The following is a 14445-nucleotide window of genomic DNA, read 5'->3' on the forward strand; positions in this document are numbered from 1 at the left end:
AACAACGTTCTATAAAACCTTCTACATGTATCCAACTTGCAAGACAAGTTTCCATATAAATTGGCCAACTTACAAGCCAACTTCTTGACTAAGTTATTCATCTAGCAATCATCTATAAATGCATATAAAATCACATCTGTATCTATCAAGCTTTTAAAAAGCTTGTCTATAAGATATTATCAAATTTACTTACTTCTACTTATTTCTACTTAATTCCTCTAAATCTAGGTAAATATGTATGTTTGTGACATTTGATATGGTTAACTAAACAATTGAATTTATTAATCTTAATAGTATGTTAATAGATTTAGGGAACTACTAAGTAGACATCCATCTTTTATTCCATCCACAACCCCATATGCCACACATCCTTGCATACATATAATAAAATTCTTATTTATATTTTTTTAAAATTAGAATATGTTAATAATAAAAGTTTTTTATGTAATGATTTGTGGCATTTTTTTTTTCCTTTTTTATTGAATGACATTAAATCTCATAATATATTTTATGTGATTCTTTTATTTATTTTTTTTTTAAAAATAATTTAATTTTTTTTAAAATCTATTATAAATTTATCCTTAAACTTGTTTGTGAATTTTTAACTTATATTTTATTATATATAAGTAGAGGTGCATGGCATAAGAAGGTGTCCACATAATAAAAGAGAGGTTTCTACTTAGTAGTTTTCTAAATTTATTTGGATTTTTAAAAATCTAATATTTTTTAAAATATATTAGTTATTTAAAAAATAATAATAATCTTAATATATCTTTAATTATTATATGATTAAAATTATTATTATATCTTTGATTATTTTGATAATTAATTAATTAATTAATTTTCTCTTCCTATATATTATTATTTTATTTTACTAATACAAAATCAAGATGGTAAGTGTGTCTTTATACATAGGAAACAAGATTGAGAGACCACAACTTTTAAATCTTTTTATTGGTTGAAATGAAGAAGTCTCACTTACTTAGCTATATACTTAGAAAAATCAATCTGAAAGCCTTAAGAAAAAAAATGAGATGGAATGCACTTTTTTCATATATACCATAAAATAATCTTGTCCTCCATTATTATTGCTGGATCCATTTCAAGCAATAGTTTTTAGAAAAAATCAAGAAGCTCTCTTACGAATTACAAATAATAATCATAAAAATTAAATTTAAAAATCAGCTTTTTGTGTTTTTTACATTTATTATAATCAAGATATGAATTGGAATATTTACACTTGTAATAAAAGAATGTTTTAGTTCATTTTATGGTATTTTCTCCTTTTATATTATATCCAAAGACCAAAGTTTGTAATGGAAGATTTTTCTTCTCCAAGTAAGGGACTTTGGTAAGGCTTTTAAACCATATCCTTTAAAAATGGACTTCTAGGTATAAAGATCCTTATGCAAAATGTTAAAATTGAATGCTAGAAGAAGAAGAAAAAAAAAAAAAAAAAAAAAAAAAAAAAAACTACCATTAATTTTTTTTTTTTTTTTTTGACACTCTGAATACTTCTAACATATTGATGTCAATGAATTCTACGAAATCACCTCTGCAGACAATACAAAATAGTTGTCAGTTGTGGAATTTACGAGTTTAATAGAAGAAAAGGAGATTGCCTAGTTTATTGTTAGCCACCATAATCCTTCAATCTAGCTGCTATTTATACTAACCAGTGGGCCTCGAACCCAGTACTACCCAGTTCCCTCAGTTAGTGACAGGTTTGTTCTAAATGAGAATGGTGGGTACCCACTGATATGGCGAGATCACTCTCAAGGGGACAAGGGCATGAAACCTCTCGGTTTGTGTATTTCTCTCTATTAAATGGAAATATTCACAAGTTCATGTTTGTGGAAAAGGTCCTTGTTCGCTTACATCCATCTACAGCAAACGGTGCGGATTCATGAAGAGCAGGTTTTCATAATGTGACAACCACAGGATTCAATAACTTCCGTCTTAGAAGCCTAATTGAGCAGTTGCAGTTTTAACACTAGATCAAATGCCGGAGGTCAGTTATTGGTAGAGAGCACTTAACTTGGAGACGCTCTTATTGTGGAAGTAACAGCATGTATGACAGCCAGTCCCACTGTCAAAACCCTAATGTTCGAAAAGGTGGCTCAGGCTATCTCGAACACAATACCTGCACGCAAATATCTCAATACAACATCTACTACAACTGGCCAGGGGGTATAAGTTAATAATCGCAGTGGGACAAGAAATTACCAGTTAGATGAGTCTATGCAATTTTAGTTTTCAGGTTCGCTTAGCCGTTTCCATAGAATCTTCTGAGAGCAGTTGAGTCCACACTTAAGTTCAGTCATATGACTCCCTCAATCTAAGGATAAATGTGTCGAATCGAAGCTTCAACGGTAGTGCTTGTATGCAAGTGCACCTACAGTGCTTCCCATGCTACATGGGCTCAATTCTAGAATTATAACACCTCAAACTCGTTAAAAGAGATAGTTTAGGGTTTACATGCCAATAATGATAATCATCTTAACATTCGGGATGCACCGATGCATTGATACAACATAGGTATATACAGTAGACTTCTGATAAGCGAAGAAGTCTGCCTTCTCAGATTGATCGTTGTAACCTCTCCGGAAAGGTCCTCACCAAGTCAGTCATACATCGACATCGATTAGTTATTACCATAACTTACACATTCATAGGGAATTAGTTAACTTACAAGCATCACTAAGAGTCTCTCCAAACGAGGCAAACAGCCTTAGACAAGGCAGTATTAGAGCATTCCAACATCTCAGGAGATTCTATGAAAACGACTGAGCGAACCTGAAAACTAAAATTGCGATCAGAGTCAAACTTATCAATCGAGAATACACTCCAATTAGGAGACACGGAAACCCTTTTTGAGCATATCAAAACACTAAGCCGCGAGGATAAAAACTTAAGGATGAAAATTAAGGGATGATAGGAGACATAAAAACTACACAAGCTCAAGAGATCTTCATGCAGCCAACAGTCAATTCATAATGCACAATGCTGATATTCAAAAGCAGATATTTACTCAAGTTCATAGGATTCTAGCGAAATTTAGCCTTACCAAATGAGACAGGTCCTCAGATAACTCGAGGCTGAACCACACTATAAGAATATATACAGTGAGAACAGACGAGATCTACTGCCATGCAGAGGAAACAATGAGGGACCGATTCTTCCAGCCCAGATAAAGTGCTCCGCCCTCGTCTTTAAGTCTATACTTATCACTATATGACTCCAGCAATGTCTTTATTGTGTTGTTCACTGTTTGGCTTAAAGGATACGGACGAAAACCAGCCATAGTCAGGCGCGCGCGCCATTTCCCCATCATCTCATGCCTTTCAACTCTATCAATACCTTCACAAGCAATGATGTTGACGATATCGCGAGCTAAACATTGTTGCTCAACATTCACACGCTCCTTGCTCTCACGGGCCAAGGTAATGTCCAGAGACTCAAATATTGCAGCGTAGTAATTCATAGCTTCCAAAAAGCGTGGAAAGAATGGAGCAGTGTTAGTATTAGACTCCTGCTCGACAAGGGTCACAACTTTGGGGTTGAGGGCTTTGACCATATGCAGTATACGATCCCGAGGATTGCTTGTGCAGACACTCTCGTCAGGCATATGGTGGAGATGTAGGGCGAAATTGACTGCAAGAGCTTCCCCCGGCTGCCGCTCCAGCATCCATGCTTCTACCTCTGGCCCTTTCTTCGCTACAGGATGGAAGTCGAAGGGAACTCCAACAGCTTCCGCTAGTTTAGCAAGCCGCTTCCCAACCATCTCAACACCTGCATTCGAATTCGGTCCAGGCATAGGATCATCGATACCAGTGATTCGCAAGTGAGGTGGACCCCCTGGTCGAGCAGCCAAGGCTTGAATAAGAGTTGTCCATTGTGTGCCTTGAGCTATTTGAAAGTCGATGATATGAACCCGAGATTCATTTTGAAAAGCTTCAGCGATGGATCCATTAGCTGCCATGTACCCAAATTTAAAGTATGGACAGACTTCGTACAGAATCTGCATTGCTGAAAGTAGGTCTCTGGTCGGAGGATCTTTACACTTCAGTGATCTATAAATGCCTTTTCCTGAGGCAGCGACCCGAGCCACAAGACCCTCGACCATATAAGCAGCCAAACGCTGCATTGGATCACCATATATGGAAACCACTTGATTGAGTTGAGCGATTAGTACGTTCGCTAACGGCATATCATTATTTGAGAGAGCTTCAGCGCAAGCTACAAGCAGCTGTTCTGATCTACTCCTTGTTCCCACAACCAATTTTTGAGGAGGTGGTTCTTCCACCTGCACAAAAGAATCATTTTCGGTCAGGGTTAGAAGTTTTCCCTTGTCCGAAACAGTAAGTCTGGTCCCCTTTCTCGTACGCTAACAATATAGAGGCTACTTGCCGTAAGGCTCGGAACAAAAGCGTACTTTTCTTAAGAACTGGAGCTACACGGAGAGGAAACAAGGCCCTTCATCAAATATTGGCTCAGAAATTGCAACATAGGCGCAGTCTACAAAGAGAAGGAATACTGAGGCTTACTCTAGCAGTGACGGCTCCAGTATAGTTGTTTGTACTCCCGTTGCGACACTGCTTCCCATATTCAGGTGGAGTGGTAGCTGACGTTACAGTGGATGAATCAGCTGGCGAGGCATCGGCAGCCATAAACTCCTCAATCGTGTCTGCCCAGTTCCCTTCTGATGCAGGATCATGTCCATTCCCAAGAGATCCTGGCAAATCTGCACCATCGTCGTCATCCAAAAGCGCGCTCTCCAGAACTTGCAGCATATGTGCCATTTCTGGGTTCCTCTGCGCATAATTGCTCTGAGACTGGGCATATTGCTCCTCTGGTATATATCGTACGGCCTGCTGATAGTTAGGCATTTGATAAGCCTGAGCAGTTTCAGCTGGATATCCCATGGGTCTCAAAACAGAAGACGGCGTATTATGATATGCTACTGACCCAGTTAACTGCTCACCATGACGATGTTGGCGTCCATAATAGTCTGCCTCTTCCAGTTTTCCAGGACCCTCTAAAGAACCATCACTATGAGAGGAGGATTCGCTCTGATAAGATGCAGAGCTCCAGCCTGCAGACATCCTTTGTCCATTATCCGAAGCGGCCTGAGATGAATCTTGCGGAGATAGGGGAGATACAGGCGAACTGTGACTTTTGTTTTTCATACCATATGCACTCTGCCTTTGACCATCCGCATAAGACTTCTGCGCACCATAATAGCTGGGTGTCTGTTGACTATTAGCAGTGTCTGACAAATACTCTCTTTCTTTGCCTGGTGGATATCCAGGTGTTAGAACCATAGTACCCAGCTCCGGTCGATACTGCACACTCATACTCGCGGAAACTGAACTCAAGGAGGTTCCAGGAACAGAGCTTGTACTACGTTTATTTCTCCCTTGCACAAGCTGGTCGTCAAGAAAATGGCTTCGCCCGAATCTTGAAACTGTGCAGTGTGATCCACGTGCAATCTCTCATGTGACCTCCTGCAAGTGTAGAACTGCTCAGAATGTTAGTACAATAAGGAAGTATTCATATCAACAAAAGAACATCTCAAATGAAGTACTCGCAACGAAAAGAGGACCTGACCAACAGAAAAACTGCACGGAATTGAGACCTCAGCCTCTTCGAAGGTAACAGACGTGGCTGCTGATGGCATCATAGAACAACAAGACGCATAACGAGCAACTAAAATCACCTTAACGGAGGGGCAAGGTCTGCAATAACCTACCACCCGCACGGGTACAGCTGATCAGGAAAGTGTAGCTCAGTCTTGATTATGAGTGATTTAGTGTTTATTTATAACAAAGACTGAGCTACACTTTCCAAATATCATTCAACTATCTGCTTCATTCCGTACAGCCTGTAAATACTGTTATTCCAGTACCTTCAAAACGACGAATAAATATGTTGATCACGAATACGACTGGTTGCCCTAGGAGGAAGGGCTTTAAGGTAGTAAATCATAAATAAAAACGCCGTTTGCACTAACCTCGTAGAACATTAGTGTATTCATGGGCTGATACTAAAATAAAATAAAAAGGATTCCTACCCATATTTGAAAACTAAACTCAATTACTGACTGCACTGAATGCAAAAAGTCGCAGAGATTCCGTACAGTAATAATATATTCGCCAAGTATATGTACAAACCCGCACGACCATGTACAAAATCGAACAATTAGCGCATGCCTACTCGACTTATGCGACAAAGGAAGAGAAGACATCAAATAGTTTTCATTCGTAAAACAAGCGAACAGACAGTGTTTTCCTGCTTCATATCGCTAGAAAATGGTCAGAAATGGTAACTCTTCTAACAATAACAGTGGTCAGTGCCTACTTACTAGCCCTCACGCTACACTAGGGAGCTAAAGTCATTACTAAAACAAGCTGGCCGCAGAGTAGATTAACCTGCAAGAGCGCTGAAAAATAGACTGAACCTATAGCTTGCAAATGGAGAATCTCTGCAAGCTTGATGATGAGCCATCAACTGCCTTCATGCATGTGGCACAAAAATAGTCAAAAATATCTACTCAAGTATGGTTATGATCTTGGTGCACGCACCGTGCTAGGATGCACAAGAATAAGAAACTGTAACGCGTTCAAAGAGTCTGTATGTGGTGATCTAAATCAAAGAAATTGCTCCTCAATTTCTTCACAAATTCGGAAGTGCCATGAGCACCTAGGTACTTCCATCGTCTAACAGTAATAGAAAGAATGCAGGCTGACAATTAACGTCTGCAGTCAAACAATTCCACTAAGCTTCTGTCCTCGGGTAGGGATTAGTTGCGACACCACAAAATTCTAAAACCTCCACGGTTCTCACCCCCACGGAAAAATGTAAGAGAGTAAAACAATACAACCTCGAAAAAACTCACAAACTGTGTATCTCACTAACAGAACCCCTTTTCCCAACCCCCTACTCTCTTACGACACCTGAGTCATCAAAACCTAGCACCACTAAAGGCAAGGGTACCGCGCCAAGGAGCTACTTACAAATTATGTTGAAGCAGAGAGAAAACTCACAGCCCACACAAATGCCGCCCCTCGCACTACTCGACACCCTGACAACCAAATCCAAAGACGCTCCTAACTCACAGCCCAAGCCACGTCCTCTCCCTCAACAACATCCACCGACATTAACAACCCTTCGCCACAAATTTATGTAAAAATAAAAAAATAAAAAAGGACCAAAGTCTTAGTAGACTAAAGCTCTTTTCGATTTCCAGAAACAAAAAACCAGAGCACCGTCGCGCCAGCCCGCTTTAAGGCCCGTCCTACGTTTGCACTGTACAAGACTGCTTCGGGAAACCCTTGATTTACCTCCGAACACCGTGCACACCAAACTACGCAGAAAGCTATCGAAGAAAGAAAAAAAAGGGGGAAATTTTTTTAAAAAGATCAACCAACTTCGACTATTCACTGTCTGATTTCACCGCGAAAAGCTTCGGGAAACCGCAGGAATCTGTGAAATTGAAGGACGCAGACAAGCAACACCAGCGACATCGACCGCTTCAATACTCACTCACCCGCGGGGACGATGTCTCAGTCTCTCCCACGTTCACGCTCTTCTTCCCGACAAGCTTCGCGTGGTCAGGAGAAGTCGCCATAGCCAAAGCTCGGCAAGTGGCCCATCCACCAAAGAATCATTCCACTGTGGTACCAACGTCACGTCGTATCCGCCTCCAAGGATGATACCCTCCAATATCCATTAATACCCGACATTACGACCGACTCCCACGTCCACCACTTAACGCGGAATCCTAAGACTACTGCTCCCTACTACTTACTGCCTCCGTCAGCTTTACTGTCAATCCACAACTCAGAAGAAGGGGACAATGAAGCTTTGGTGCACTCATGAGTAGAGATTTTCCACGGCACTAATTTCCATGCCGTAATGTGAGCTATTGAAGTAAAATGTTGCCCACCGTCGGAGAGGCTCTCAGGCAAAACGACTTGCGTTTCTAAGTAACTCACATGTTTTCAGATAAACAGTGTTTCGTGTCTGTAATGTCGTGTGTATGTGGGTCCAGTTTGCCGTTAAAGTTTCCAGGTTAATATCAAATCCAACACCTTGCCTCCCCACAGTCTCTTGTGGAACCAAAGCGGTTAGTTGTATCGTTGCGAAATCAGATGTTTCAGGGGATTTTTCTCACTACTTGATTTCATATCCAAAAGAATCTCACAACTTGTTTAATCATAATGTGCGAACTGCCAAAAATGATACAGTGGAGGATAAAGCCAATGAAATCAGTCGGGATGTGGGTCGCAGGCACTGTTTGCAGACTCGAGTGGTCTGGGGATTCGATGCTCTTGAAAGTGATAAACGAGTGCGCATGTTCAAATCCGACACCGTTGGCTAATAAGAATCCAGAATTTCATATCACAAACCTCCAAACGGGTGGAGGAAGCGACTCACTAGACATATTTGTATAGTTTTTTTTTACTCAATAAAAAAAATGTTGATATTCTTAGAATGATTCCTAATATATATACAGAAAGTGAATTCAATTTTAACAAAATATAATTACGAGTTATTAAAAATGAGTTGTGGTGGTGGCAGTTGCAAAAATTGTGATACCATGTGGATGATAAATTGTGATGGCATGATCAAAAATAGTCATGTAACTGAAAGTTGATCTCCATGTAAATTTTATCACAAAGATTACATTGAATTACAATAATTATTTGAATAATGACTTGTTGTTTACAGTTTGTGTTTAATCAGTGGAAAGATCACTCAAAGCAAAGGAATTAAAAAAATACCTCATCTTAATTAACTGATTAATACATTTTATTAGTAGAAACATGATTGGAATTTGGACATATACTAGGTCTTACAGTTTATTTTTCTACAATTATTCCGTAGTTATTTTGTCTTGTTTTGTTTTGTTTTGTTTTGTTTTTTTTTTTTTTTTTTTGTTTGTGTACAAGTACGAGTTTTGCAAAATGCCTTTTCAGAATAAACTACAAGAAAATGATGAAATTAAGAGAAGAATAGTTAAATAAATCCAATACAAGAGTTAAATTTTATAATTTTATAAAAGAATGTATTGTGACTTTATTATTTGAACCAGTGAAAACTTGTTCATGTCATGTTTATTTGATTAAAATAAATAAATAAATAAAGTTTTAGTCACTCCTGTGGTCATTCGGAATACTATCAAAAACATGGACTCTGTATTGAAACATTCATTCATTTTCTAGGATGTTGAAATGAGGATACAGCTATAATATATAGAATTTATGAATATTCCAATATGAACCTCTTCTTCATTTTTTCCTTTACCATTTTATTTTATTTTATTTTTGCAATAGCACTTCACATACATTTAAAATTCCTGGAAACATTTGGTTCTGCAAGTGAACAATACATTTCTACTTTTAAGTAAACATGCCAAATCTTTAGTATAAAAGGTACTTTCTTTATAAACATGAATTTAGATTATAACTTATAAATTGTAAACTGTTTATTTTTCTACAATTATATGTTATAAATTATGGACATGTTTTCAAAATTCTAGATAAAAAAGAGAGTATACAAACACCAATAAAAATCAAGATATTATTTTACTGAAAGATGCTTTTTATAGACGAGATTTTTGTTTTACCTTGTTGTATGGTTTGTAATGTATGAATTGCAATAAATATTATATTTTTGTTAGAAAATGAAATTAAATCATTAAATTCCATAACAGTACATAACATGTAATACTCAAAGCATTGGTAGTTTTACTGTACATTCAGGTGAAACATCTAAATATTTATGAACCAGTAATAAATATAATATTATAAACAATAAGTTTAGCCAAAATGGCTGATGCATACACACATATATATACACACAGATTGTAGCAATAAGGACCACATCATAAAATTATAAGTATTACTTTTGAGAGCATGTATCAAATAATAAAACATGCAACAAAAATAAAATTTAAAAAGTGTAATCTCCATGTATTGCTTAATAATGATTTTTTTTTTTATGTGTGTGAAAAAATACTGAAAGGTGTTAATACATTTCAAAATTAGGAATGTTGATTAATTTTTTGCATGTTCTGCATTATTTATTTATTTATTTATTTATTTATTGAGTGTATTGTAGAAAACTGAATACCTTAAAATCTGTGTACATAAAGGTATTTAAACATGAAGGCTTTTTATTTGATTTTCTTAGTTATTTCTAGAAAAATATCCTCATGAAAACAGAAAGAAAAACTTGTTTTTACATGATTCTTTTTTGTGGTACATATTTCATAAAAATAGTTTCATTCATGTTGAGCACTTTTTTTGGTGTTGTTTCTTTTTCAATGTTTCTTAGATAAATAAAATAAAACCAATAAATACTTAAAATATTTTGATTTTTCTATTAAAAACTCATATTTTATTAATCAATTTAAGATTCCAATTAAAATAATTAAAAATTAAAATTTGATGTAGTTTAATTGTGAATATCTAATATTATTGGAACTAAGTATTAATATATATATATATATATACATACATACATACATACATACAATAAGAGAATTTATTTACAACATGATATCTTTTTATTATTATTTCAGATATTTTTCTTTATTTAGATAATATAATAAATCCACCAAAGAACTTATATAAAGAATTCATTTCTTTACCTGATTCAAATACCATTGCATTAATATGATATAAATATTTCTCAACAGAATAGTTTATGGAACAATGTGCATACTGATGAATTAGAATAGTGATTAAATAGAACCTATCAATTAATGTTTTTAAATATTGTATTTGAATACAAAGATATATAATATAAAAAAAGTGAGAAGAAAGGATAACTTTTGAATTCATTTGTTGATTGTATTGAGATCATTAAATGTAGTCAACACTCTCCATAATATTTACTGTAGACTACAATAATGTCACGGCCATAATCATGTAAGCTAATAATTACATATAGAAATAGGTAGAAGTAAGTAAAAGTAGATAAAAGTAAGTTAATTCTATAATATTTAATATAGAAGCTTTCTAGAAACTTCATAGACGCTGCTTTGACTTCATAGGTGTCTTTAATTGACTTTTTGGATTAGAAACGTGGTCAACAAGTTGGCCATGTGCCACACATGTTGTTAGCTTGAAGATCAAGCTAATTATGTGGCCCACACGTAGAAAAACTTGCCTTGTAAGTCAAGGCATGTGTCCTACAAAGTCAACACATATTGGAGGTCCTATAGAACGTCGCCACGTAGCCCCTAGTTAGATAGTATATATAGAGACAAGAGTGAAGGCTTCTTCATTCTTGTCAACTCCTTTCTTGCTTCTAGTCCAGGTTCAAGAGTCTTTAGTTTCTTGTGGCAATAGCCATTCCAGTTTCCTTTTAATATACCTACTTGTTTATATTTTGACTTATTATATCGAGATAGCCTTTTGGTGTATATTTTTCCTCATCGAGTCTTTGTCCTTGACAGATTGACAAGAGTACACTTACAATATCAGAGCTTTGTTTTTTCTTGAGTAAGAGTGGATTACCCCTTTCTCTTGACAAGACATAAGCATATTAGAAGTTTGCGGATTACCCACTTCTAAACTGATATTGTTCTTAGTATCTTCTTTGTTATCAAGTCTTTCTTTTCTTTTGTCTTGAGCAATATCAAACAAATTTTTCTTCTTAGTGTCATTATGGCAGAGCTTGTTGAAATGAAGAGTGCAATGGCACAAATGCAAGAGCAAATGAGGGAGTTAATGCTTGCGATGCATCAACTCAATTCACCAACACAGGAAAGAACAAGAATAGCAGAAAGTGGAGATATAGAGATGATCGGAGCTGCTTCAACATCTACAACAAATCACGTTCCTTCTCCAATTGTACAACACCCTATAAGCACTAGAGAACCAAGAATTGCCTTACCTGAGAAATTTGATGGTACGAGATCAAAGTTTCGAGGGTTCATCAATCAAGTACAATTGGCAATTGAACTTCAACCGCAAAGCTATCCAACTCCAGGATCACAAGTCAGGTTTATTGGCACTCTACTTTCTGGTTCTGCATTATCGTGGTTTTCGTCTTTTCTTGAACAACGAAATCTAATATTGGACAATTTGGAAGCTTTTTTGGCGGAGTTTCGATCTATGTATGGTGAACACGATGCAACTCGTGTTGCAACAAATAAGATCCGAATTCTGCGACAAGGAAATTGCTCAGTAACAGTATATGCTTCACAATTTCGACAACTTGCAATTGACATCAAGTGGGATGATGCTGCACTCATCAGTCAATTTCTTTATGGATTGCAATACGAAGTAAAGAAATTGATGCTCAACTTACCTGATCCTCAAACTTTGAGTCAAGCAATCGATTTTGCGGTAAAATGTGATAATCGACTTTTTGAATTTTGATCTGAGAATCATTCACGGGAACCTCAACGTTATTACTCAATGGCAACATCAACATCTTTGCCAAACGTACATTCAGAAGTAGAAGACATGCAAATTGACGCGGTACGTTTTAAACCCCTAACTGAGAAAGAAAAGATTCGTCGTCGTCAACAAGGATTATGTTTATATTGCGGAGAACCTAAGCACACTGCTCAACATTGTCCAAAGAAATGACGCAACTATAAAATGAGGGGTACGACGGTCAAAGAAGACAACATGTCGGAAAACGGATTCGTCCAGCTACAATAGGGACCGTGCAGCTGGAACCTTGTACAATTTCTAATGAAGGTCCTATCCTCTTCTAAGAACCCTCTCCTTGTTTTATAGTAGACTTATATTTAGGACCTAAGAATTACAAAGCCTCTGCTTTATTAGATTCGGGAGCCTCAGCATGTTTTTTAGATGAACAATTTGTTAAAAGTCGTAAAATACCCTTTGTACAGAAACCTAAACCAGTACATGTAGAAGTCATAGATGGTCGTCCCTTGTCTTCTGGAGATGTCACTCATGAAACTCATCCTATAAAAGTAACAATAGACGGTCATGATAGCTACATAGCTTTTAACATAATTAAATCCCCGTCCAATCCAGTTATTTTAGGTTTATCCTGGCTAGAAAAATATAACCCTCGAATAGATTGGAATTTGCATAAACTTGACTTTTCCCAAAGCGTTATTAATAGTTCTACGAACCAAGTAAAAAATTATAAGTCAAGTACAGTAAAACCCGTACTGATAGGTATAAAAGCATTTATACACGCAGCAAAAGAAGGATCAACTTTTGCTATTTATGCTGCACCTATTTCTGAAAACGTAAAGACTTCAAGTGGCATTCGAGGTCAATATCAGGATTATTAAGACGTTTTTGAGAAAAAGAATGCAGATATTCTTCCTGAGCATCGCCCATATGATTGTTCAATCGACCTCAAGGAAGGAACTCAGCCACCATTTGGACCAATTTACAGTTTATCGCAAGATGAGTTGGCTGAACTCAAGACATATATTGACGAGAATTTAGCGAAGAATTTCATACGCCATTCAAAATCTCCAGCAGGAGCTCCAATTCTATTCGTAAAGAAAAAAGATGGATCTTTACGAATGTGTGTTGATTATCAAAGACTCAACAAGATCACAATCAAGAACAGGTATCCATTACCTTTGATATTAGGACTCCTTGACTAGTTGAATCAAGCTAAGATCTATACAAAAATAGATCTAAGAGGAGCATATAATCTAGTACGGATCAAAGAAGGAGATGAATGGAAGACTGCATTTCAAACCAGGTATGGACATTTCGAATATAATGTCATGCCCTTTGGACTCACGAATGCACCAGCTGCTTTTCAACATCTCATGAATGATGTATTTCATGAATTCTTAGACAATTTTGTCGTTTGGTATCTAGACGATATCCTGATCTATTCTAAGAACGTCGAAGAACATGAAATACATGTTCGTCAAGTATTACAAAAACTTAGAGATGCAGGATTGTACGCCAAGATGGAAAAGTGTGTATTTCATACTACTCAAGTTGACTTTTTAGGATACATCATTTCAAATGATGGTCTCATGATGGATTCTAAGAAAGTCCAAATAATCGTGGATTGGAAGATTCCAAGGACGATAAGAGATGTCCAATGTTTCTTGGGATTTGCCAATTACTATAGGATCTTCATCAAAGATTTCTCACGAGTTGCAGCTCCACTTACACGCTTGACTAGTAAAGATAAATTTCAATGGAATCAAGAAGCGGAAGCAGCATTTGAAGCCTTGAAGACATCGTTTGTCTCTACACCAGTCTTATATCGTGTTGACTTTTCCAAGGCATTTTTTATGGAAACAGATGCATCAGATTTTGCCTTAGGTGCAGTTTTATCACAAATGGGAACAGATGACAAACTCCATCCGATAGCTTTTCATTCAAGAAAATTCTCAGCAACCGAGATCAATTATGAGATCCACGATAAAGAACTTCTTGCGATCATGGATTCCTTTCAAGAATGGCGTCATTA

General features: G+C 36.6%; 1 protein-coding gene across 7 annotated transcripts; it reads right to left on the bottom strand.

The window, feature by feature from the left end:
* Window positions 1-2990: 2990 nt before the first annotated feature.
* Window positions 2991-7705, bottom strand: LOC112284354 (scarecrow-like protein 21). Of its 7 annotated transcripts, XM_090253632.1 has the most exons (4): window positions 7017-7333; window positions 6585-6758; window positions 4548-5521; window positions 2991-4306 (listed from the first exon to the last, which is right to left on the bottom strand). In XM_090253632.1, the coding sequence occupies exons 3-4, from the start codon at window positions 5355-5357 to the stop codon at window positions 3143-3145; spliced, it is 1974 nt and encodes a 657-aa protein (XP_090109758.1). In that variant the 5' UTR covers window positions 5358-5521; window positions 6585-6758; window positions 7017-7333; the 3' UTR covers window positions 2991-3142. The 7 variants fall into 7 exon arrangements, with proteins under 7 accessions (XP_090109758.1, XP_024379851.1, XP_024379885.1 ...); XM_024524083.3 differs by lacking the exons at window positions 6585-6758; window positions 7017-7333 and adding an exon at window positions 7550-7705; XM_024524117.3 differs by lacking the exons at window positions 6585-6758; window positions 7017-7333 and adding an exon at window positions 7550-7688 and having other exon boundaries at window positions 4548-5507.
* Between the last annotated feature and the right edge of the window lie 6740 nt (window positions 7706-14445).

This window comes from Physcomitrium patens, chromosome 1 (assembly GCF_059467195.1).
Source record: "Physcomitrium patens ecotype Gransden chromosome 1, ASM5946719v1, whole genome shotgun sequence".
In the NCBI taxonomy this organism is placed as follows: Eukaryota; Viridiplantae; Streptophyta; class Bryopsida; order Funariales; family Funariaceae; genus Physcomitrium; species Physcomitrium patens.